The sequence below is a fragment of the Pygocentrus nattereri genome, chromosome 13 (assembly GCF_015220715.1).
Source record: "Pygocentrus nattereri isolate fPygNat1 chromosome 13, fPygNat1.pri, whole genome shotgun sequence".
Taxonomy (NCBI): Eukaryota; Metazoa; Chordata; class Actinopteri; order Characiformes; family Serrasalmidae; genus Pygocentrus; species Pygocentrus nattereri.
In genome coordinates this window covers 6,990,599-7,017,531 of record NC_051223.1, presented here as the reverse complement: position 1 = coordinate 7,017,531, position 26,933 = coordinate 6,990,599, and the positions used below count along the sequence as shown (strand labels likewise).

The window sequence follows — 26,933 nt, the reverse complement described above, 5'->3', positions numbered from 1 at the left end:
CATTGAAGTGTGTAAACTTTTGGCCTGCTGGAGAGTTAAGGTCAACGTAAAAGAGTTAAGGTCAACCTGAGACCACCATGGACCTGTTTCCCTTTGTTATTTTATGTCCCTGGTCAAATTAGGAACAAATGATCAGATGAATTTGTGATAGGGTACACTGCTTCTCAACCAATCAGACTGTGGCACCAGAACTAGCTGATGTATAAATAGAAGTACTAAATGAAAATTCCCACTCACACCGACTTTAACCTTAGAAGACGCAGTTCTTGCTGGGGATGACAAAAGCATGCTGTGATTTTATATGAATAATTCCCTGATTTTATTGAAACAGGCAGAGAAAATGTGTGGAAGACACAGATTCTTTTCATCCATGCCATCCATCCATCCATTTTCTAAGCCGCTTCTCCGTCAGGGTCGCGGGGGGTGCTAGAGCCTATCCCAGCAGTCTTCGGGCGAAAGGCTTCATCCATGCCACATTTTTGTAAATAGAAGAGGAAATATTTTTATATAATTTGAATTTGAGGAAAATTGTTGTCCTGTTGAAAGTAAATCTGACATTTTTGCCATGCTTTCGTCATTTTTTTGACACTGAAACATGAGGAAAAAATTGAAATTACAGACATTGTAGAACAAATGTAAATACAATTATGTAAATACATAATTCATTGCATGGTAATTTAAAGCAATTTAAATAACTAGAAAAATCCATTTCCTGAAAGTGTGTTGCTAGGCTGTTGCAATTGTTTCCCAAGTGGTTGCTATGGTGTTGTTAAGCCATTACTATGGTATCCCAAGTGGCAGCTCAGGTGTTGCAGGGTGGTTGCAATGGTATCCCAGGTGGCTGCTAGGGTGCTGCTAACTGGTAGCTACAGTATCTCTGGTTGTCGTTAAGGTGTTGTTAAGTGGCTGCTATGTGGTTTTAGGAGGTTGCTAGGTGGCTATGGTGCCGTTATGGCACCCAAGTTGGTTGCTAATGTGTTGTTAGATTCTTGCTTTAGTGTTACAGGCAATTGCTAGAGTGTTGCTACTTGGTTGTTACAGTATCCTGGCTGGTTGCGCGGGTGTTGCTAGGTGATTGATATGGTGTCCCTGGTGGTCACGAGGGTGCTAGGTGGTCACTCTGATATGCCACTTAACAGGGTGTTGCTAATGCTAATGTCCCCACCATTCATTCCTTTCACAAAAAAGAAATAAAATACAGTAATAACTCTTCACTGCTAACAGTTCAATTTGAAGAACATCACATTCCATTCTGCTCATGAGTTTCAAGAGTTCAAGACTTACTGTGAACCGATGTGGAAGGTTCATGCAGATGAGATTGGCAGTATGAGGTTAAACGGCTGTCTCTCTCATGTGAGAGACACTTTGATGAGAAACTTAATTTTCAGCATCTACATTCCACACATAAACCGTCCCTGAGGCCCAAAAGTATGCTTCCCGCTCAGTAAGCCTAATGCCTTCCTGCCTGAGCAGAGAGCGCGAACACTTCCTCTGATGAATGACTTGCAGAAAAGATGCTGGCCTAGATCCAAACAGGATCCACTCCAACCTGTCCATCGCTGCATCCAACTTTGTGCATTAACAAGGCAATGTCTATCATAGGACTGTCACTATCCATTATATTAGCAGCCTATTTTCTGATTATCTACACAAATAGTGAGTTTTTTTAACACCTATTTCATCCAAAGGTGTACTATTTAGTAATTACATTAGCTATTATGAATGCAAACCGGCTCTTACTGGGTTTATAGACATGTGTAATAAAAGTTAAAGGGGTTAAAAACTTTTACAGACATACAGAGATCCTGAAATACTTGATCGAAGAAAGTTTCATGAAGGAAGGCTTCAAAAAATTCATTAAAAATATAAGCTGTATTGTGAAAATGTCATTTATTTCCAATCATAAAGAAATAATTCATGTTTCAGCATCAGCAAAAAACAGAAAACATCTATTCAACCAAAATATCACACAAAATCCCAAACAACCAAATATATCACATTTTTCAGTGTTGAGTGTCCACTATTGATCTTCATTCCAGCTTCCATTCTTTTCAGGAGACTCACTTCCAGTTCCTCAAAGAATCTGCAGACACACCTCCAAAGTTCAGTCTTGGAAGCTGGTTGATGATTTTCTGAAGTAATTAAACCCATTCAGTGGTGTTGAGCTCTGGACTCTGGGGCGGTCAGTCCATTGCCCAACTTCTTTGTTTTATGTGTCCGTCTCCTTTTCTCAGTGAGGTTCTTCTTGAACAGCTGCACATCCTTTCACACCCACAGCGCTGAGTGGTCTTCTCATAGTGGAAAGTTGGATGTGGATGTTTTCAGATCTGAAGCAGCTTGATATTCTCCTCTCTTTTAAAGATGAAAGCTTTAAGTGCTGTTTATCTGATGGGGGCAGTTTTGGTGTCTACCAGGTCTTCCAGGTGGTTGTTATCAGACCCACCTTTTAATTGTTTTTTGTACTCCAGTTTAGGATACCTCACATATTTTCCTTTAAAACAGTAAGAGAACAAACTGCCAAATTTCCACTGCTTATTCATCAAGAAGATACATTTAAATAGAGGATTTGTTAAAGTGAGTAACTGTGCTTAATTATGTAGCTGCTGCAGCCCAAATCTATTCAGATATTATGGGAGTGGAGATTCATTTCCACTCAGACTCTCCTCAATAAACAGTTTACATTCCATCTTAACATCTGGGCTGAGGAGACCGAGTATCCTCTCCTTAAATCTGCCCCTCTTTAACTTTATCTGGCAAAGGATACCAGACAGTGATAGCAGAACTATAGCATGAGAATTTGGACACAATCAGTAGATCCTTCAGATCTTCACAGACCTCATCATCGGTCACTGGTGTATCGCCCAGATCTTTCCTCTGTATCATGGCTCTGTTTAATTTCTTGTGTAAACTTGTCCTCACTGCACTATCCTATGCAGCACAGAGGAGGAAGGCTTGGTTCCCCTCAGTGGCTCTTCCTCATGTTCTTAGAGTGTTTTTTCTTGTGAGTCTTGGTTTCTCTAGTGGTTTGTCCTCATGCTCTTATGGAGATTCTCCTTCTCAGTTTTGGTTCATCCAATGGTTCTTCCTCATGCTTTTAGGGAGATTCTTCTTGTGAGTCTTGGTTCCTTCAGTGGTTCTTCCTCATGCTCTTGGGGACTTTCTTCTTTTGAGGCTTGGTTCCTCTAAAGATTCTTCCTCATGCCCATAGGAAGTTTCTGCTGTTGAGTCTTGGTTCCTCAGTGGTTCTTCCTCATGCTTTTAGAGAGTTTTGTCTTCTGAGTCTTGGTTCCTCCAGTAGTTCTTCCTCATGCTCTATGCTCTAATTGAGTTTTTCCTCTTGAATCTTGGTTCCTCTAGAGATTCTTCTTCATGCTTTCATGTAGTTTCTACTTTCGAGTCTTGGTTTCTCTAGTTGTTCTTCTTCATGTGCTTAAGATGTTTCATATTTAGCATCTTGGTTCCTCTCAGTGCTTTGAGACATTGGGCTTTTTATGACCATAAAATGACCATGAGCAATTTTTTTTTAGTTTTATTATGAAAATTCCCAGCCTTAGTACATTCTAAGGCTTATTATTCAGGAAATGCAGGGACTTCAGCCAAATGGCTGAGCGCAAAAGTGTATCGAACATGGGCATAAAATAGAAATGCCCTCAAAATATTTGATTTGCAGTTCAAATTATTAACAATATCATGAATAATATCAGAAATAACAATAAAATGATGATGACAATGATAACACCAATTACGGAGCATGTACAAATCTCTCTACTAAAGTGGATGTACTTATTTTTACATGTGCATTGACGTAAATAGTATAGGTGGACCGTGGTCCAAGTGCGGACCCAGACGCTGTCCTGGACCTATAACCAATAAAATACAGAGAATTATTTAATTTTGACAGGCTGGTCATATTTTGCTTGGCGTAAAGTAGATTTTCTCCCCAATTTAGTCGTCTCCAATTCCACCTGCTACTACTTAGGACTCCCCCAATCACACGATACTACCAATGCTAGGAGGGTGAGGCTAGCACAGGCTTCCTCCGAGACCTGTGAAACCAGCCACCGCCTCTTTTTGAACTGCCGCTCACGCAAGATCACGGGACAGCCGGATGCGCTCGGAGAAAAGCGCCAACCGCCAGATCTGTTATGTCAGCTAACAGATGGCTGCACTGAGTAGCATTGCATTGAGTGATGGGGGGAGAAGGGGGGCCATTCTATCCATCCAGAGAGAGCGAGGCCAATTGTGCTTTCTTGGACTCCCAGCTACAGACAGCTGTAGCATCACCAGGGATAGAACTTGTGATCTCCTGATGATAGGGCCAATGCTTAGACGGTTGCGTCACTCAGGAGCCCCTTGGTGTAACTGTTCTATCACTTACAGTTCGGCTTTAGCGGCCCGGAAGACTCACCGACCAATCACATGGGTTGTAAATATCACATGTGACGCTACTCAGCCAATCAGATCTGTGCATTACATTGCACACTGAGACTCGAGTGAGTGACGCACATACAGGGGAGGGATGAAGCAAGAAACAGCAGTCAGAGAAGAAAGTGAGTCAGAGGGAATTTATTTCACACGGCGTGATCTAAAAAGAGAAAACTGTTGTTGTTGTTGAAATATGACTGAACTGGACTTTATTTGATTTGATATTTAGTTGCTGACTGTATAAGATGTTGATATTCCTACTAGGCTACTTCAGTAAACAGTATATGGCACTTTAACACAGAAGGCGACTGACCAATTGTGCTGAAATTACCGCTTGTTTTGATGTCTTGTGACAGTTTCAGGAATCGAACGTGGTCAAATCTGAGGATGTGTTTACTGAAGCCCAGCTGTGCGGATAAAACCAAAGTGGTAAATTCTACTGAGGTATTGCAGCAAAATGACATTTGATTTAAGAACGAGAGCAAATCCAGGTGCGGAGTAACATCCTTTCGAGCTGCTGAACTCATAAAGGTCCCTAAAAACACATGTGAGAGATGAAGCCAGATGAAACTTTGTGACAGATGCTGTAGAGAAGCCAGGAAATGTGAATGTTTTTGTTCAAAAAAGGAACAAAAAAGCTGTCACAAAGGAAAAATCAGGTCAGTGAGTCACTGAGCCTTTAAATGAGAGGACATACTTGCGGTAGAGCTCAATATGAACCACAGCTGGGGCCACTTTCTCCACCACATCAGCGATGAAGTTGTATTTGTGCCTCGGGCTGTCTGGATTCTCCTCATGACCTGCAAAACAAGCCAGAGACGCGCATAAGCTGCATGGATCTTCTGGGAATCAGTGGCTGTGAAACTGACAGCAATGCATACAGATAAACGTTACAGGCTTTTCATCAGTAATCACCCAAGGCCTTTCATCGTTGGTCAGTTATTGACCACAGAGACACTCATTTAGACAGGGTACAAGCTGTAATTGTACAGGTATAAAGTAGGCGAAAGCTCAGTGGTCAGTGGGTGCAAGCACAGTTAGGGAATTCCACTGATTTTTGAAAATTTCTGCATAATTCAGTGGCTGAGATAAACATTCAGAGTGGTTTGGTGTGAGATGGTTGATTGTAGAGACTCAGATGTTTTTGCAGAGGTGGTGAAAGGAACCAGGGGTCACCATGACCACAACACAAACATTTTATTTATTATCCAAAAGCACCACTGAACCTACACATGACTGCTGAGTTTATATATGGAATGTTGACAATGGTAAAATAGTGGGAAATCTGAAGTTTCCTTTGGAGACTGTTTTGCCTTAGAACACCCTTCCTGTAACCTTCCACCATGAATAAATTAAAATAAACTGATTAAAATATGTTTTGAACCGAAAATGTTATCACAAAACTATCATAAATCAATGTCTCACATATCAGGCAATGCATTTATAACCATTTCATGTAGGAACTCTCTGTGAGGGAGCTTTTAGAGGTGGACGTCTGGTTCCTATCACCACCACTCTGAAGACTTCTGACTAAGGTTTTCTAGAATGGAATGTTTCACACCAAACCACTCTTAACCACTTACTTTTGCAGAAGTTCTCATTTAAGAGTTTCTAATAAAGTGGATGGTGCGGTATATAACGCTGCTGTTAGAACAAAACCTCGAATCTCCAAAATGACAAGTTTACAGGAGAAAGAAAAAAACTTCCTTTACTTTGATTGAAGGTTTTGTCCCAACAACAGGGATATGTACCTTCACTATTCACTTTATTAGTGGTGTGTGTGTATACATATCTATATACACAGTGGGGTCGGGTTGACAATTATTCAGCACAATAATCTGGATAAAATTTTAAAAAAATTAATTTCAAAATCTAGAATTACTGTTTGATGTGCGCTTCTATTGCTTTAATGACAGCGTGCATTCGAGCAGCCATGGGCTCCAAAAGCTTGTGTAAAAGCCTCAAATCCTCCAGAGAGTCATCTGAGCATGAGCTTCACTGGAAGTGACTTTTGTACAAAGGCCTCAAATAGTGGCCTAGAAATAGTGAATCAAATGTTAAAATTTTTCAAAATTCTAAAAAGATTTTTTCTCAGAGCAAACAGTTTCAAAAACTGAAGTTCAAAAAGAGATTCAAAGTTTCAAAGACAATGGGGCTCTGAACAACCACCTGGAAGCCCTGGTAGACCATTAACACTGCCCCCATCAGATAAACAGCACTTAAAGCTTTCATCAGTGAGAGAGAGGAGAACATCAAGCTGCTTCAGATCTGAAAACATCCACAGGTGTTTCTGTCCATCCTTCCACTGTGAGAAGACCTCTCAGGGATGTGGGTCTGAAAGGATGTGTAGCTGATCAAGACGAACCTCACTGAGAAAAGGAGGCGGACGCATCAAACAAAGAAGCTGAACAATGGACTGACCACCCCAGACCTCAACACCACTGCATGGGTTTGATCACTTCAGAAAATCATCAACCAGTTTCTAAGACTGAACTTTGGAGCCATGGAAGCATGTCCATTTAAGGAAAACTGACTAAATTTCAAATAAGTAAGCTGTAAGTCCTTTATGCATTATTGTGTTTAGCACAAGTGTCCTAAACAATGGACCCAGAGCTAACCTTATCTGACCTCACACAGGCAGTGCCACCACATCTAATCATGCAATAGAAAGCCCTCCCAAATGTTTACGGTAGACACGGAAGTTCCTTATTAATACCTTATAAAACTGCCGGCCTTTCATAACTGGTGCATATGTAACACTTTACCTAATCTTGCATAACTCACATTTCACAACATCTGCAGGCATGCACATCTGTAACAATTTCCCTTCCCTTGTAGCCTGTTTAGCATGGTTCATTCCCCTGGGTCCTCGCCCAACCTTGGAGGAATCGCTACTTTCAAACAGTTTCTCTGAAAACGCCCAACTGTTCAGGCTTTTTGGGGTTTTGTTCGCAGTATGACACAGCAGGGGCTGAGTAAGACCATTACCATAAATCAGGAACAGCTGGGCAGAGCTCAGGCTCACCTCAGCTGAACGCTAACCTCAAGCTGCGTGCTATGTGGAACCAGCAAAACCAACTGTTTAGCTGCTTTACCATTCTCTTTATGAACTATGTGAGAGCTTTTCTTGAGGACCTAGCCCCCCCAGCAAGAGAACTCTGTACGTTATACAGTGCTGAAGACTGGAAATAAAAGCTAGCATAGTTTTAGCAAGGTCTAGCAAGCTAGCATATCTTGCCATTGCTAAATAAAAAGCACAGATCTCTCTTCATGCCTTCCTCTCAGCACACTGGAATCTCATTTATGGAATTGTTTTTACCTCCGTAATGTGAAAATCTGTCGAGTCTGAAGGGTTTTGCCCATTTGGAGCCGGCAGGAGCGGGTCTGGTATGCCTCGGCCTGCAAGTCACTTTTTATGTAATGCTAATTATTCCATCCACAGACAACGTTTGAGTCTGCCACAGGACGGTTTAGCGCAAAAGCTGCTTCAGTGCTCACCGAATCAGGCTTAATTTGTGCTGTAAGGTTTCTCTATAACAATAAACCAGAGGTCGGCAACCCAAATTTTAAAAAGAGACGTTTTGTCCTTTCAACAAAAACCAAACTACCTTGGAAGCCAAACATCAGTATGTGCTAATAAAGGCTAAAAAATATAAACAAAATTGAAGACTTGCTCTGCTTTAAGCTCTAGCTTAATTACAGCTGCTTTTCTCACATCTCTGGCAGGAAAGTTTTCCGCAAAAGTAGAACAGTTTCTTGTAAAATGTCTCTCATGAAATGTCTTTAAGTTAAGTGATACTTTTTTAATCCCACCTCCGCATTAAACCCATCCGTGAAGTGAAACACCACATACACACCAGTGAATACTAACACACTAGGGGGTAGTGAGCACACTTGCCCAGAGCGGTGGGCAGCCCTATCCACAGCGCCTGGGGAGCAATTGGGGGTTAGGTGTCTTGCTCAAGAACACCTCAGTCATGGACTGTCGGCACTGGGGATCGAACTGGCAACCTTCCGGTCACAGGGCCAGTTCCCTAACCTCCAGCCCACAACCACCCCCAAATGAGGCTGTAGTCACTTCTCATTCACCAGTTTGTTGTTCGAATTTTCTGTTCCACCTTAAATGGTGTCTGAGGTGCCAGAATGTAATTTGCTGCTTGCATTTAAGGTGGAATGGGAAGCTTCGTGATTTTTCAGTGTTTGACAGCTTCTCGTTGCACATTAAACGGATCAGTGAACCAGCTGGAGTGATCATAAACCCATAGAAGTCCATTTGTCTCCAAGTTATTGTTCATATTAAATCATTCTCTTTGCTACCAGCTAGGCAAGATTGTTGTCTGCATTGCTATAGTGACCAGTAGTCTGCGCGCTGATCTTCAGGGTCAAAGGTTGCTGAACTATCAGTTACACATTAACTCCAGCATTCAAGACCCTTTATTGTTAAAACTGTTTTGAATGACCAGCAGAGCTTTACTTTACTGTAAAGTAGCATTATTTTATTTTTACCTACAAATCTAATTCCGCTGTGGAGCCACAACAGGACAATAAAAGAGCCGCATGTGGCTCTGAAGCTGCATATTGCCGACCCCTGCACTAAACTCTCTCAAGTTTTAGAAATGGTGACATGACACCACCCAATTCGGTATAGTTATCACCACAGTAATTAGCGCAACACTGGTTTGCTTTCCAAGCATGCCTGTTCTCCATGGCCTAAGGCCAGTGGGTATTTGCTGCCAGTAGTAGACATCTGGCCTACACTCTTAAAAATAATGGATTTTTAAGGGTTCTTTAATGAGGAAAATCATTCTTTATAGAGCCATGAATACACAGAGAACCCTTTGCATGATCAAAGATCCATGTAAAACAAACTCCACATCAATCTGAAGCACGCCTTCACGATGCAAAAGGTTCTTTAAGTGCTTGCGGTTCTATTTGGAAACATTTTCTTTACTAAATAACCCTTGAAGAACCATCTTTTTTACATGTTTACACTGTTAACTAAACACAAAACAAATATTTATGGATGCATTTAAGTCAGAGTAATTAAATTATGCAATCTCCTCCCTTGGCTGGACGTGACTGATGTCACGTCACTGGCAACCTGGTGCTTTTGACACTTATGGAAACGCAAATCTTTCTTCTTAATTCCAGGAGATAGAGGTCACTTCAATTAGACTTTGGCTTCTGCCAAAACCTCCCTCTACTAGAGAGTACAAAAAGTACTGGCAGGTGAGCTGGACGGATCCCATCTGATCTCTTTTTGGCCCGAACAAGGAATGGAGGAGAAGACTGCAGATGAAAGGTTTCATCATGCAGATGAAATCATATTATGCAGACAAACAACATAAAATTCCACATGTGCAGTGTTATATTACATCAGTAAGGGCTCTGCCAGATGTGTGGAGGTTTGCAGATGGACAATGATGTTTCAGTTGAGTAATTCCAGTAAACCATAGATTACTGCATTAGGTGGAGCTCATACAGTGGCCAGTTAGTAGAAGTAGAAGGTAGGTGTTTCTAATAAAGTGGCCAGCAAGTAGAAGTAAAAGTTAGGTGTTTCTTATAAAGTGACCAGAGAGTTGAAGTAGAAGGTGGGTGTTTCTAATTAAGTGGCCAGTTGCTGGAAGTACAACGTAGGTGTTTTTAATAAAGTGGCCATTTAGTGGAAGTAGAAGGTGGGTGTTCCTAATAAAATGGGCAGTTAGTGAAAGTAGAAGGTGGGTGTTTCTAATAAAGTGGCCAGTGAGTTGAAGTACAATGTACATGTTTCTAATAAAGTGGCCAGTTAGTGAAAGTAGAAGGTATGTGTTTTCAGTAAAGTGGCCATCTAGTGGAAGTATAAGGTGGGTGTTTCTAATTAAGTGGCCAGTGAGTTGAAGTACAATGTACATGTTTCTAATAAAGTGGCCAGTTAGTGAAAGTAGAAGGTATGTGTTTTCAGTAAAGTGGCCATCTAGTGGAAGTATAAGGTGGGTGTTTCTAATTAAGTGGCCAGTTAGTAGTATCTAGCTAGTAGTATTAGTATCTGGTTAGCCAAACAGCCTAACACTGCTCAGTCATAGCAAACATAATCCACAGTTTAAGTGAAGAATCTTTGACACCCTGTAGTCTCCTGTCCTTGTGTTTTGACCCCAGTCTGGCCTTGGTTGCCCTTTCTTTGATGGACGCTGTCCTCAAAGACTTGCTGAATTAAAGATGATGTTACATAATGTGCTTTAAACTTCGATCTCTCAGCCTTGGCAGAGACACATGGAGGTCACACCACAGAAATAGATTTTGGTCTCTGTAGATGCCAGGTGTGTTTGTTTTCACATATTTGTGTGACCACTGATGAAGGACTAGAGGTTGACCAACACAAACTGTCCAGCAGCTGATGAGCTATCGTCTCTGACTTTACATCTAAAAGGTGGACTGAGAAGGTAGGAGTGTCTAAAGGTGGACAATGTTTAAAAACTCCAGTAGCACTGCTGTGTCTGATCCACTCAGACCAGCACAACACACACTAACAAACCATCACTACATCAGTGTCACTGCAGTGCTGAGAATGATCCACCACACAAATAGTACCTGCTCTGTGAGGGTCCATGGGGGTCCTGACCACTGAAGAACAGGGTAAAAGGGGGCTAACAAAGTATCAGAGAAACCGATGGACCACAGTATGTAATTGTACAACTACAAAGTGCACCTATATGGTCAGTGGAGCTGATAAAATGGACAATGAGTGTAGAAACAAGGAGGTGGTCATAATGTCATGCCTGATCAGTGTATATATTCAAATGAAAATAAATGAAAGCAAACCTGTGCATGGCTGTCACTTGATTACTGACATCTGAGTGTGTAGCTTGGCCTAGTTGATGACAGTGCTTTATGAGGTTTTTTACCCATAAAGCACTGACTCAGGCCACCATCTGGCATTACGCTGCAGAGCGCATTTCCCTTTCCGATGCTAACTCAGCATTCTCCAACCCAACCTGTGTGTGTGTGTGTGTGTGTGTGTGTGTGTGTGTGTGTGTGTGTGTGTGTGCATTGGCCAAACTGCCACTTTGCCCACTCACCGCTTTAACTAATGTTTATGAACACGGGAACTCTTTCAGCCCCTCCAGCATGGAATGCTGCCTTAACCTAGAAATCCTGAAAGCTCAATTATTTGCTAGACATTTCTTTCCAAGCAGTGTTGAGGCCTGTCACCAATGAACGTCTTACTCTCGACTACAAAATGAGAGAGCTGTTTAAACAGGTCCGTGTCAAAAACTCAAAAAAACGTCCTCAGCTGAGGTCACGCCCTCCCCTGCAAAAGAGGTTAAATGGAAAATGAAATAAATAAGTATCAAGCGGCCTGCAGGATTTGACCTAAATCTGGATCCACTTAGTGTAAGTTTGTTATATAATGGCCATGTCCATGAGCCCAGATGGAGATTACGTCATGTGATGCAGTGGAAGTCTGCGTGTAACTGTCTGAGGTGAACCTTTGGCTCAGGCTTGCGGAAAAGCTCGGGCTGGTGCTGGCCATGGTGCATGGAACTATTTTTGGACAGGTAAGCTGTGACGAGGATGAAGGTGAGGTGAAGACCAAATGCGTCAGAAGAAGAGCGAAACACGAAAAGAGTTGGCTTGGTACCAAAGTGTCTGTTGACAAGGACTGCTATTGGAGCTGTTCATCTTCTACCAAATGCCAATGTGAAAGTGCTGGGACAGATCCGAGAAGGGATCAGCACTGCAAATTTGTAGAAATTTGTATGAACACAGGATGTATTTTGACTGAAGAAGGTCATTGTACCTGTCGTTTGGCCTTCAGATTGCAGACAAGTGGGATATTTTACAAATTTGCTGGATAACCTAAGCTTGTCCAAAAGAAACGTCCCTTTTCTCATCCTACTGGTCTTCAATTTCAGCCGAAAAAGCCTTGCTTTGGGAAATACCTCCCACCTGAAAACTAAAGTTAGCTGGATAACTTAAACCTAAAGTGAGCATTGGTCATAATGCCCTGCCTCACCTCTTCTTCTATTGTGAAAGATTTGACTTCTGGCTTGAGTCATCTGGCTAGCTGAAAAATCCTGCTTTGCAAAGCACCCAATGGTTTGCACTCTAATTAGCCAGATGACTGAAGCCTAAAGTGAGGACTGGTTTTAAAGCAGGCCTGCAAGCTTTCAGAGCACTTCACTCAGCACAAGGCCGTTTCACTACTCATCACCGTATCAAGTTTAGTTAAGTAAGTAAGTGATACTTTTTTTATCCCACAACCGGGGAAATTCCACCTCCGCATTTAACCCATCCGTGAAGTGAAACACCACATACACACTAGTGAACACACACACTAGGGGGCAGCGAGCACACTTGCCCGGAGCGGTGGGAAGCCCTATCCATGGCGCCCGGGGAGCATGTGGGGGTTAGGTGTCTTGCTCAAGGACACCTCAGTCATGGACTGTCGGCCCTAGGGATCGAACCGGCAACCTTCCGGTCACAGGGCCAGATCCCTAACCTCCAGCCCACGACTGCCCCAGTTAGCATTAGCTTCAACATATAAATCGGCTAAATCAGCTTTCGTGGACTCTTTCAATGGAAAGACATTTACCTTAATGATCTGCTCCTTTCATTGTGGTTAGAGGTTTGTCTACAACAACAATTATGAATACAGTACCATGAAAAGTCAAGTGCAACAATCTGCACCACATGGACAATATAAGTAAACATTACTTTGCCAACTTGCATGGTGAACACGCAAGCTAGCTTGCAAATTATGTTACATTATGCTATTACCAAGGTTATTAATGTTAAATATTTTCTCATGGTTGGCAGGTGTGTATTAAATCAATTCCCAATTTCAACAGACTGCTGGTCACGACTGGCCTCTCCCAGTCTTCCGTGTGCGCCTGTTTACATGTCCATGTGCTTCTTTGTTTGGTTACCTCCCGGTTCTGCCCCCTTGTTTCTTTACTCTGCCCTTGATTGTTCCCACCTGTTTTCCACCTGTGTCTTCTGAACCCTCGTTGTCCCAATTTGTATTTTAGCCCTGTGTTTCCCTTAGTCTAGTGTTGGTCTTTGTATTGTATGTATTAGTGCTGTTTATACTGTTTGAAGAGTATTGTTTGTATTCAGTGTTTGTTTCGTTATGTCTGTGCCTCCTGCTCTCCGTGTTGGCTCTCTGACTATGGACCGTTTTGACCCAGATTTTGGATTTGCCCATAATAAATCTCGCTTTTCTCCACATATGCATCCACCTCCTCATGGCTCCTCGTTACACAACTTTCACAGCAAAAGAGATCAAATTTACTGTCCTCCCTTGTGGAACCAGCCAGGCAGTCAGGAGTGGGAATGAGAGGGATAAAACCTGTTTTGTGTTGCTGTCAATTTGCAGTCTCTTGAAATGACATTACGTATTTGTCATCCCAGCTTGATATTTGGGGGAATTAACTCATACTAATATTATATAATACTCATATTAACTCATTAATCTGCATAAAACCCAATAAATCTGCATAATGCGTAATGCCCTCTCCTATTTTTCTCCTATTGGATGGGTTTGATCTTTGGCTGCAGTAAAAAATCTTGCTTTCTGGACTACCCCCAAACATTAGTCTGCCACCAAAAGTTAGCTGGATAACTGAAGCCCAAAATGAGGACTGTACAATACAGTTTTTCAGCAATGCAGAATGCAAGATTTCATAATTAACTGAATAACCCAAGCCCAAATTCAGGATTGTCCAAGAAAGGAGTGTCCTCTCCTTTTGGACAAGCTTGACATTTGGCTACAGTTAACTGACTGAAAAATCTTTCTGAACTACCCCCTGATCTGCCATCAAAAGTTATTGGACAGGCTTAAGTTTTGGTTTATGTTAGCTGGCTAACTGAAAAATCTTGCTTTGTGAGGTATCCTCTTGTCTGCCACCCAGAGCTAGCTAGATCTTCTAAGCCTGAGGGTTTTTAGGCCATAATGCTTTCCCTTACTTCTCCTCCTGTTGGACAAACCTGATTTCTGGCTTGTGTTATCTGGCTAACTGAAAAATGATGGTGTATCCCCTGGACTGCTAGCAAGAGTTAGCTGATTAACTGAAACTCAAAATGAGAATTATCCAATACTGAGAGTGTTCTTCAACACTGTAGTCAGTGCTTTAAATCACAGACCAGAGGAATATTCTACAAAATAAGATTTCAGTTAGCTGGATAAGCTCAGCCCATATTCAGGATTGTCCAAAGGGAGGGTCCTTTCCCTCTCCTTGGACAAGAGTTTTAGGCTTAAGTCTCCTGCATAACTGAAAATCTTGCTTTGTGAAGTTGCCATGTAAAGTTAACTGGATAACCTAAAATCAAAATGAGTACTGACCATAATACCCTTCCTAATCTCTTAACCTATTGTAAAAGGCTTGACTTTTGGCTTAGGTCAGGGGTACCCAATGCTGGTCCTGGAGATCTACCACCCTGCAGAATTTAGCTCCAACCCTAATCTAACACACCTGATCAAGGCCTTCAGGGGCCTGACTATATGAGTCAGGTGTGTTGGATCTGAAATCTCCAGGGTGGTAGATTTCCAGGACCAGGATTGAGCACCCATGGCTTAGGTTATGTGGCTTACTGAAGAATACACTGCTTTGTGAAGTACTTCACTAGTGAGTAATCCCTTGCCAAACCCCAACTTCACTGAAGTGACCACAACTGAAAAGGCCCTAAGTCCTGCATCAAGGGAGACATCTTTGCTTGGCCTCATCTTGATCCTCCCTTGTGTGATTGCAGCTGTTGCAGGGGTGTTTTCACAAAGGCTCCTGGTGCCAAATGCAAACCCCTGACCGCTTCAAACCTTGACAAGTCCTGAAATAGTCCTACCTTGCACATTTCGGTCTTTTCCTGCTCTAACATGCCCACTTCAGCTTAGGAAATGCTTGTTAAATTAGTTGGATCAGGTGAGAGCAGGGAAAACACCAAAATATGCAGGGCAGATGAAACTCCTGGACCAAGGGTTGGGAACCACATGGATAACAGGACAGAGATTTGGGAGGAAAGCAATAGCCTGAAGCACAAAGTACCCCAACACTCACCACTAAAGAGTGCAGAAATGCTGAGATGTTTATTTGACAGGACTCCATCAGTTAGCAGAACCCATTCAGACTTTTAACAGGAAAGCATAGATGAAATGGTAAATATTAGCCAGTTTTTAGAACATATTAAATGCAGATTTGTGCATTATTTGAAGGGGAAGATTGGCAACACTCTACTAAACTAATGGGCAGTGTTTATAAGGGTATCTATTGGGATCATTCTAATGAAAGCTGTCCCACAGTAAAATAAAAACAACCCAAAAACAAGATACAAAACAATGAAATATTCAAAGCTTAGTTTTAGTACTTTCTATTAATTGTCCCAAACCAGAACCCCTAAATTCTACCTCATTAATATAACACTTCTTTTTTTGCTTCACACCTACATCAGCTAGTTGGACATACCATTCTAAAACCATGGGCATTAATATGAAATTGCCCCCCTTCTCCATTTGTGGCTATAACAGCCTCCACTCTTTGGTGAAAGTAATTTTGGAGTGTGTCTGTGGGAATTCGGCCCATTCAGTCAAAAGAGCATTTGTGAGGTCAGGCACTGATGTAGGACAAGAAGGCCTGAATGGCAATTGACATTTCAAGTCACCCCAAACGAGTTCAGTGGGGTTGAGGTCAGAGATCTGTGCAAGCCACTCAAGTTACTGCACACCAAACTCAAAATCATGTCTTTATGGAGGTCACTTTGTGCACAGGAGCACAGTCATGCTGGGAGAGGAAAGGGTCTTTCCCAAACTGCTGCCACAAAGTTGGAAGCATATAATTGTCTGAAAATTCTGTATGCTGTAGCATTAACATCACGCTTCACTGGAACTAAGGTGCCCAACCCCATAAAAACAGCCCCAGCCCATTATCCATGCAACTGCTTGGCCATTCCATGAAGCTCCTAACAAACAGTTGTTTTTCTGATGTTGCTTCCAAAGCCAGTTTGGAAAATGTTTACATGCTTCAACACTCTGCAGTCCCACTCTGTGAGTTTGTGCAGTCTACCAATTCATGGCTGAGCTGTTGCTGCACCTAGAGGCTTTCATTTCACAATAATAGCACTGACTGGGGCAGATTTGCATGGCATAAATTTCACAAACTGACATGTGGAAAGATGGCACCCTATGACAGTGACAGTCACTGAGCTCTTCAGTACGACCCATTCTACTGGCAGTGCTTGAATGGCTTTGCACTTTTTACATTTTTATGTAAAAAGATTTTATACAGCTCTTAGCAGTGAGTGTGGCTACACCACCTGAACTTAACAATTAGGAGGGGTGTCCACATACTTTGGGCAATGTAGTGGACAAGGAGCTTCAAATTCAGTTGTTATTTCACACACACACACACACACACACACACACACACACACACACACACACACACACACACACACACACACACACAAAAGTCAAAGTTGATATCAAAGTTGGCAAAAGCAACATTTATGACAACGGTGCTGACTGCAGTAAGTGCTTATAAATGTTTATGTAGTTTTATGTTAATAGTCATAAAATGCTTATAGGAGATGCTGCTTTAAGAACACTGCCCAACTATAAAGTGTTACCAAAGAAACTCTGGCAGGTCACAGAGTTTAGAATACTTGTGAGGGGCTAGTTAGAGATTCAGCAATGTCTTGTTTACTGTAGCAGTAGGTATGAATGTTTTTAGAGCACTTCAGATCCTCCAGACAGCAAATACAGTAACTCTAAAATATCTGAAGCTAAAACCAATGGCTCTTACAAATATTACTTACAATCCCAGTCTGCTTTCCTAAACAACTACATGACTTAAATGACATCACATGCTTAAAGGTGCTGATAAATAGACAATAATTTGAGCACTGTCAACACACAATGGCCCTCATTCACCAATATATTCCTAAGTGTTTTCTTAAATCTGTTCTTGAGAAAACTCTTTAAAAAGTCTACATCAGATTCATGACGTGTTCTCGAAGAATTGAAGAATTGTTCGCACCTTTGTGCTCTTGAGTGTGTGTAGATTCTGTTCTCAACTAAGGACACAGCACAAATAAGAAAACATTGGTAAATATCAGTGTGGAATGCACCCGTCCTCTGGGCTGCGCCTTCTGCCGGCTCTCGTGGCCGTCGTCGGGGCCCGGGGGACGGGTGCATGACACGGTCAGAATCTTCAGAGAACTGGCTAACTGTGTTTTAAGAACAAATTGTCTCCTAAGAACAGTTGGTGAATGAGGCATGTTATTATTAAACACATATTGACCACATATGTATCTGGTTAAAGGAAGCAGGAAGCCTGAGTCATTTTAGTTACTAGATTTAGTACTAGTATTAGAGAAGGGAAACCACCTGAGGCTGACAGTAGCGCTTATACAGTATGCCCGGGTCTGGCCTTGAAGTGCCAACATCCAGCAAAGTTCTGGGACTATTAAGTACTGGGACAAACGTATTAGGTTTACCAATGGTCAAACCAAGACCATTCAAAACCTTTCAAAAGGTGGCTTTTCAGTTTCATATTGTTCTTCTTTAAACAATTTCTTTTCCAACTTCTGCAAGTTTGCAACCAAAATGCCTTTGCACACCTCTCAGGTCCTGAGCCCGTAAATGAACACAAGCTCAGTGACACCACTGTAACAGAGGAATTCCTCTAAAATGTCCAAATAATTTTAGTCTGCTAAACCCAGAAATGAGCTGATGTATTTTTGAGTAGAGAAATCACCAAACTGTGCTGGGCGACGGCTCTCCAGGATCAGAGTTAGACTCCTCTGGACTGAAGATGTATATGTCTAGTAAGGGTCAGAGCCAAGTTCTGGCCATAATTGTCTGCCATGTCTTGCCATAATTGGCCATAAATGCTGCCATGCTTGTAATGCCTCTTTGTGTGGTAGCATGGGTGGCATACCTACATTATGGCAGCTTCTGCCATAAAGGCCTCAAATGTGGCAGCATGGTCATAATGCCACCAAAGAATGGCAGCATGGTCATAATGCCACCAAAGAATGGTAGCATGGTCATAATGCTCTCAAATGTGGCAGCATGGTCATAATGCCACCAAAGAATGGTAGCATGGTCATAATGCTCTCAAATGTGGCAGCATGGTCATAATGCCACCAAAGAATGGCAGCATGGTCATAATGCCCTCAAATGTAGCAGCATGGTCATAATACCCTCAAATGTGGCAGTACGGTCATAATGCCCTCAAAGAAAGGCAGCATGGTCATAATACCACCAAAGAATGGCAGCATGGTCATAATGCCCTCAAATAATGGCAGTATGATCATAATGCCCTCAAATGAGGCAGTATGGTCATAATGCCCTCAATGAAAGGCAGCATGGTCATGATGCCCTCAAATGTGGCAGCATGGTCATAATGCCCTCAAATGTGGCAGCATGGTCATAATACCCTCAAATGGGGCAGTATGGTCATAATGCCCTCAATGAAAGGCAGCATGGTCATAATGCCCTCAAATGTGGCAGCATGGTCATAATACCCTCAAATGGGGCAGTATGGTCATAATACCCTCAAATGGGGCAGTATGGTCATAATGCCCTCAATGAAAGGCAGTATGGTCATAATACCCTCAAATGTGGCAGCATGGTCATAATACCCTCAAATGGGGCAGTATGGTCATAATACCCTCAAATGGGGCAGTATGGTCATAATACCCTCAAATGGGGCAGTATGGTCATAATGCCCTCAATGAAAGGCAGTATGGTCATAATGCCCTCAAACGTGGCAGTAGGGTCATAAAGCGCCCCCACCCCACCCCACCCCACCCCATCCCAAACCGGCAGTCCTATTATAACGATCATAATTTTAATAAAGCCATATACAAACACAACAGAACTGAATGATGACCCCCAGTACCGCGCCCTTGTTCACACACCTGTCCCGCAGGCTCCCCTCTGGATGAAGATGATCGGCGGCTGCTGCAGCTCGGTGGCGCGCGCGCTCACGCTCTTCAGCTCGCAGATGTTGCGGTAGGAGACGCCGTCGCTGCCGCACACGGGCTCCCCGCTGGGGCACGTGCACACGCCAACGCCACCGGGCCGCGCGCGTCGCCGCACCGTGGCCGTTGTGGGTCGCGCGCCCTCGGGCAGCGAGCACGAGAGGCCATCGGCGCAGTCGCGCGCGTTCGCGCACGGCTCGCCCTCGCCGGACGCGCACACGGGGCAGCAGGAGCAGCGGTCCAGCGTGTCCCCGGCCAGGCATTCCGCGGGCACGGGCGGGCACGCGGACTTATCGCAGCGATCCGGGCAGAGCCGAACCGCGGACAGCGCGGGGCTCAGACACAGCAGCGCGCACGTGGCCAACACCAGCATCATCATCCTGCTCCGCTGCCAGAAACTCGGGAAAAAAACAAATAAACAACCTAAAGAGCGCGAGACGACTGTAAATACGTGAACAGATGCTCGCGCTAACTCGCGTAGACGCTCGAGACCCGGTGCCTCAGTGCGGTCCTCGCTGCTCCGCGCTTTAAAGAGAGCACGCCTCGCTCACTGGAGCAATGTAAACAAGCGAGGGGATTGGCTAAGACCTGAAGGGGCGGGGTAAATAAGCCAGGCCCCGCCTCTAGATCAGAGACGCTTCTCATGTCTGAATTAGCCAAATAAGTTAAAGGGGAACTCCACCGATTTTTCCAAAATTCCACGCAATAAAATGTTTCAGATGTGAACAGAGTCGTTTGGTGTGGTTTGGTGTGAATCGCTCTGTTCTAGAGAAACTGTTCACAGCGGTGGTGATAGGAACCAGACGAATAGGAACCTCTAAAAGATCCCTCACAGAGAGTTGTTCTATGAATCGAGTTGGTCATGAATTCACGGCCTGATGCCTGAGACCGTTTTTTCAGTTCATTTTGAGAGAGAGTGTTGGCTTAACTGGCAGAGGAGTACATGCAGGGTGTTGATCATTTTCATTTGTAATCACTTTTAATTTTACCATCATCAACATTCCATATAAAACTCAGAAGCCACGTGTGGGTTCACTGATGGTTCTAGATAGTAAAAAAATGGCTATATATGTGATGTAGCCTGGTTCCATTAAAGAAAGCACTCTCTACAGTGAACCATTTCACACCAAGCCACTCTGACCGACTCTGATTGCATCTCAAAGGTTGAAATATGCAGAAAGTTTGAAATTTTGGTGGAATTCCCCTTTATGGCTTCCAGTTCACTGAGAAATCCTGCTTTGTAAAACACTTCCAGCGCTGGATAAATACGGTGAGGACTCAGTCCTGGCTGAACCCTGATGATCACACACTTACGTCTTACGATTGCTTTGGATCAGGTATGTTAGATTAGGCCTGGGATTAAAGTCTGCAGGTGATTAGTCAGGTAGACTGATGATCTGGATTAGATGAGCTCAGTCAGAGCTGGAACTGAGCTCCTCAGGTAGGTAGAGCTCCAGGAAGACGTGTAGTGATTAACTGATTACTGGTCTAAATGTTAGCATTAGTCAAAAGCCTCTTAGACTAAAGACTCTATAACATGTGTCAGGCTGTAACATAGCTAAAGGCTTTGTCCTTGGGTCTAAGGTTCTAGCATGTGGCTGAGTGGTCTAGTTGTTCTGGAGCAGTGTTCTAGTCTGTGATTAACAGCTCTAGCATGTGTATTTTAAGACCGCATGCAGGAAAAGATTCTAGCATGTGACTACAGGCTCCAGCATGTCACTAGCTGGTGTCTAAGGTTCTAGCATGTGTTTAACAACTCTGGCATGTACAGGTTAGGGTGCTAACATGTCACAGGCTCTACCGTGTGACTAGCTTGTGTCAGGTTCTAGCTTGTGTTCAACAGCTCTAGCATGTATATTTTAAGACAGCAGGCAGGTTGAGCAGGCATGTGACTAGCTTGTGTCTAAGGTTCTAGCATGCATTTAACAAGTCTTGCATGCATATTTTAACATGGCATGCAGTTAAGGTTCTGGCATGTGATTAGCTTGTGTCTAAGGTTCTAGCTTGTGTTCAATAGCTCTAGCACATATATTTTAAGACAGCCTGCTGGTTAAGGTGCTAGCATGTGTCTACAGGCTCTACCATGTGACTAGCTCCTGTCTAAGGTTCTAGCATGCACATAACAGCTCCAGCATGTATATTTGGAGCATGACTAGCTTGTGTCTAAGGTTCTAGCATGCATTTAACAAGTCTTGCATGCATATTTTAAGATAGTATACAGTCAAGGTTCCAGCATGTGACTAGCTTATGTCAGGTTCTAGCTTGTGTTCAACAGCTCTAGCATATATATTTTAAGACAGCAGGCAGGTTGAGCTGGCGCATGTGACTAGCTTGTGTCTAAGGTTCTAGCATGCATTTAACAAGTCTTGCATGCATATTTTAACATGGCATGCAGTTAAGGTTCTGGCATGTGATTAGCTTGTGTCTAAGGTTCTAGCTTGTGTTCAATAGCTCTAGCACATATATTTTAAGACAGCCTGCTGGTTAAGGTGCTAGCATGTGTCTACAGGCTCTACCATGTGACTAGCTCCTGTCTAAGGTTCTAGCATGCACATAACAGCTCCAGCATGTATATTTGGAGCATGACTAGCTTGTGTCTAAGGTTCTAGCATGCATTTAACAAGTCTTGCATGCATATTTTAAGATAGTATACAGTCAAGGTTCTAGCATGTGACTAGCTTGTGTCAGGTTCTAGCTTGTGTTCAACAGCTCTAGCATATATATTTTAAGACAGCAGGCAGGTTGAGCTGGTGCATGTGACTAGCTTGTGTCTAAGGTTCTAGCATGCATTTAACAAGTCTTGCATGCATATTTTAACATGGCATGCAGTTAAGGTTCTGGCATGTGATTAGCTTGTGTCTAAGGTTCTAGCTTGTGTTCAATAGCTCTAGCACATATATTTTAAGACAGCCTGCTGGTTAAGGTGCTAGCATGTGTCTACAGGCTCTACCATGTGACTAGCTTCTGCCTAAGGTTCTAGCATGCACATACTAGCTCTAGCATGTATGTTTTAAGACAGCATGCAGGTTGAGTTGGAGCACGTGACTAGCATGCAGTTTAAGGCTCTAGCATCTTACCTGCTTGTTTCAGGTTCTAGAGAGTGTTAAACAGCTCTAGAATGTATATTTTTAAACAGCATACAGGTTAAAGTTCTTGCATGTATATTTTAAGATAGCATGTCGGTTATGGTTCTAGCATGTGAAAAGCTTGTGTCTAAGGTTCTAGTATTTGTGTAATGGCTCTAGCATGTATATATTTTCAACAAAACGTGCAGTTCAAAGTTCTAGTGTGTGGCTAAAGAGTCTATAATTTGTATCTACAGGTTCTAGCATGTGTCTACAGATTCTAGCATTTGACCAGAGGATCTATAGCCTGGTGACCAGTTTACCAGAAATCAAAACACAACATATGTTGTTTTTATAGCAGGGAAATATTAGGTCCTAGCATGTGGCTTAAGGATCTATCATTTGTGTCTAAGGTTCTAGCATGTGGCTTAAGGATCTATACTTTGTGTCTAAGGTTCTAGCATGTGTTTAACCGCTCTTATATTTTAAGACAGCATACAGTTTAAAGTCATAGCCAATTGCTAAACGTTATGCTCGAGCATGTAGGTTGTCTAAGGTTACAGCAGGTTTAAAGGCTCTAGCTCATGGGTTCTAAGTTAACATACAGCCCACCTTATTCCTCTATCAAATTTTCCAGATCAGCGGTGAACGTCACCGTGGGATCATTATTGTTCAATAAGTTACATGTGGTGTCAGTGTCGGTCTGAACGTGGCCCAAGGCGGTTCCATTCAAATCATTGATTGTTCCATTGACTTTCAGAACCTCAAAACGTTTGAGGCCCACAACACTGTGTAATTATATAAGAATGATTGTGTGATATTACATGAGGGGACTCGACTGGGGAAGCTAGAAGCTACATGGTGTAGCTTAGCAAAAGTACTCCAGAGGGTCCAGTCCCGTCACAGGCCTAGTTGGACTGACCCTAGCACTTCATGTCCTACCTATAGTCGAGGACCTAAGGTGCTAGTGAACTGGGTGTCCAGCCAGCAGTGTCCAGCAGAGATCGTTAGACAAACTCTACAGAACTACTGACATATTTACACATGATTAGAGCCACATCAAAGTTGCCTAAGGCCTACCAGTAGCCTTGCTGGATTTGTTCTAGTCCATTCTACACACACAGGTGTCCGTGACTAGGAACTTTCATATTCCCGCCTCATATTCCCAGATTCTGAAGTGTACCATTTAAACACATATTGAAGTTCTATACCATTTATACTAATTACTATTGTCTATTAAATTCTGCACTCTGAGCACATCACTTACGATACTAAGTCTAATAAAACACACACACACAGACATATTACCTAAACCGCTTATCCTTCTGGGTCGCGGAGGGTGCTTGAGCCTATCCCAGCACTTGTCGGGCAGAAGGCAGAAAACACGCTGGACAGGCCACCAGTCCATCCCAGGGTAGACATACAAACATATACATTCACATCTAGGGGCAATTTAACATGTCCGATAGGCCTGCCTGCATGTCTTTGGACTGTGGGAGGAAACCGGAGCACTCGGAGGAAACCCACAAAGACATGGGGAGGACATGCAAACTCCCACAGAAAAGATTCTGGTCGCCCAGCTGGGGAAGCGAACCCAGTTCTGATAAAACAGAAAGTGTGAAATAAATCTACACACAGCAAAACTAAATGTATCAATGTTAACTGGCCAAAGATTACAGGGAAAGCTGTATTAGACAACCTGTTTGGGATAGTGTAGTGGTTAACACCTCTGCCTGTACGCTGTAGACTGGGGTTTAATCCCCACCTGGGTAAACACCCTACACTATACCAATGAGTCCTTGGGCAAGACTCCTAACACCACCTTCACCTTCCTGTGTAAAATGATCAAATTGTAAGTCGCTCTGGATAAGAGCGTCAGCCAAAATGTTGTAAATGTAAATGTATACCTCCAAAACTGCAGAAAGAGCCCATGTTTTATATGGGCATAACCAATATTGGATGACACCTATGAGCACAAACGGGTAAAAATGGTGAAATGGCTGCTCCCACACTTCTGACTCCATAATTAACGAAGTCCAAATCTAACCGAAAAGCTATGGTTTGGCTAATCAGCTTCATTCCTGGGATTTATTTCTTCTTTTTGGGGGTAGGTTGATCCAACTTGTCATCATTGGGTGATAGTGATCTATGTGATCATATTAAGTTGCAGAAGAAATGTTTTAAAATATAAGATTTGGGGGGGTGTGGCTGCTGAAAAAAAAGGGAAATCTTGAGTAGAAAGTATAAAAGTAGTTGTTCATAATAGTTCAGCTGGCATTAACATTATGTGCTAGTTGTAGCCTAGTGATGGATTAGCAGATTATTAGATAGAACTGGTCGAGCTCTTTAGCAGTCTTCCCAGGGAGTGTGAGATTTGCAGCTTGGCATAATTTAGTCCACACGTCACTTATAAAACAACACAATGGGCCCTAACTGTGTGTAGGTTTGTGCATCTTCATGCTCTACATGCTCACATTCAAATACAGACCCATGAGTTTAGCATGTACAGTAGTACAGACCCACTTATTGGTTCATTTTCCCCTTATATTTTCCACCCTCACATCCAGGAGAGTAAGTGTTGGGTTTGAGTGTATCGGGAGCTTGAAATGAACCAAAACGAGGACTGCAGGCCACATGAACTGGGTTGAGCAACCTCTGGCTTGACAGATGGTGACTAAAACTGGGAAGAGGAGCGGAGATCCTTAGCCAAGGTCACAGTTCTCTCTCTGACTCGTCACAAACTCAGCAGATGAGTTATTAGCACTGGATCCTCTCCTGAAACAAAATAGTGAAACTGGAAGGAGATGTAAGCTGTCCTCCTACATTCCCAAGCGTAGCCTCCACCACAAGTGAAGTGAATGGTTTTGAACAGCCTGTAGAGTTCCAATAATCGTGCAGCAATACTCCTCCCAAAACCTACCCAATCAGCAAAGACGTTTGGCGTCTGAATTTCTTCTTTAGTTTTGCACGGTAGCTAACGGTGGAGTGTTAGCTAAGATGTGCAAAATGAATGGCTAAACCATTAAGCATTTGCCTCAAGCTGTGTCGCATTGGTTTCCGAGACTGTATGACATACTGTTGCCTATAATAATGGACAACTGTTCATTTATAGACAACAGTTTGTCCTACATGAGGAAAACTATGCTAATGTTGTGGTATATGCTTTCATTACTTGGACAACCTGTATGGTTGGATAGTGTAGTGGTTAACACCTCTGCCTTCTACACTATAGACTGGGGTTCAATCCCCACCTGGGAAAACACCCTACACTATACCAATAAGAGTCCTTGGGCAAGACTCCTAACACCACCTTAGCCTACCTATGTAAAATGATCAAATTGTAAGTTGCTCTGGATAAGAGCGTCAGCCAAATGCCGTAAATGTAAATGTACTTGTAAGCTACATTAGCCTCGTAGCTCCAGCAAAGAAGCAAAACTCTCGGCTGATCGACTACATTCGAGGCCAGGTTACATTTTGGCCAAACTAGCCCTGGAACACAATGAGAAACAAGCCCTGACAATGTCAAGTTGGCCAAAAGTGCAGGCCTACTGAGCTCATAGCACTCACTGTGTCTTTAGCAACTGTAAAATCCCCACCAATTTATTGATATTCATCTTCTGGAATGCGAAGCCAGCCATCCTCCCATGCATAGCTCTCCAAAGGGAGTAGGTTGAGGACCAGGGTGTGGAGGTAATAGAGTTATACTACAGCCCCACCAACAGCAACGTCGTCCTCATCTACATCAGTGGTCTTGAATGTTATGGACATGTAATTAGATTCATGTGACATGCAATTTACAGTGCTGGGGTTGTTTCTCAATAAACAATAGTCCATTACAAATGACTACTTACTTCTGTAATGGGATTACTTTACTAATTACATCATGAAAAAAATGTATTATTCACTACTTTACTTTTAAGGTGCTCTTTAAAACCCAAACACTTCTGTACCAGCTGTACAAAGGAAATCCCAATAATGCATTCATTCCTTTATTTAGAAATTTAGAAGGAATCAAGGAATCACATTGGCTAATATCATGTCATTAGCATGTCACCAGCCCCTAGAAACAGGGGATCAATATTTCAGTTCATCCTATACTGGAATTCGGCTGCCAGGTTATGAACTGACCCACTCAGCGCTGCTCACTATATGAAATACTAGATAACCCAGGTAATTTATTGGTGCCTCTCCAGGTGTTAGTTCTTTAGTCTTAGTATTCTATCCCCTCTACCAAACTGTGCACAGTAATATGTTGCTAGTAAGCTTAGCAATTCTCATTCTGGAGACGCAGTGGGTGGTTATGCCTTTTTAAAGAATTTAATGAAGGTAATCGCCAAAGATTAGAAGCTCAAATTGTCAGTTAACGTCAAACAGCTCTCACTGGTTAACATACCTGGTTTTCTTTTTAAAGAGTGTCCAGGGCTTACTGTGTTTTTTCAGCATTGTGTACAGGGGTAGGGTTGCCAGGTCCAGAAGAAATCTCCATCC

General features: G+C 42.8%; 1 protein-coding gene across 1 annotated transcript in view; it reads right to left on the bottom strand.

The window, feature by feature from the left end:
- htra1b (HtrA serine peptidase 1b) overlaps positions 1-19,914 on the bottom strand; it is a 54,496-nt gene extending 34,582 nt beyond the window's left edge. The window contains exons 1-2 of the mRNA XM_017710553.2: positions 19,318-19,914; positions 5,123-5,225 (exon numbers count right to left, since the gene is read on the bottom strand). Coding sequence (XP_017566042.1) covers positions 5,123-5,225; positions 19,318-19,759 — 545 coding nt within the window. The 5' untranslated portion in view covers positions 19,760-19,914. The remainder of the gene's footprint in view (positions 1-5,122; positions 5,226-19,317) is intronic.
- Between the last annotated feature and the right edge of the window lie 7,019 nt (positions 19,915-26,933).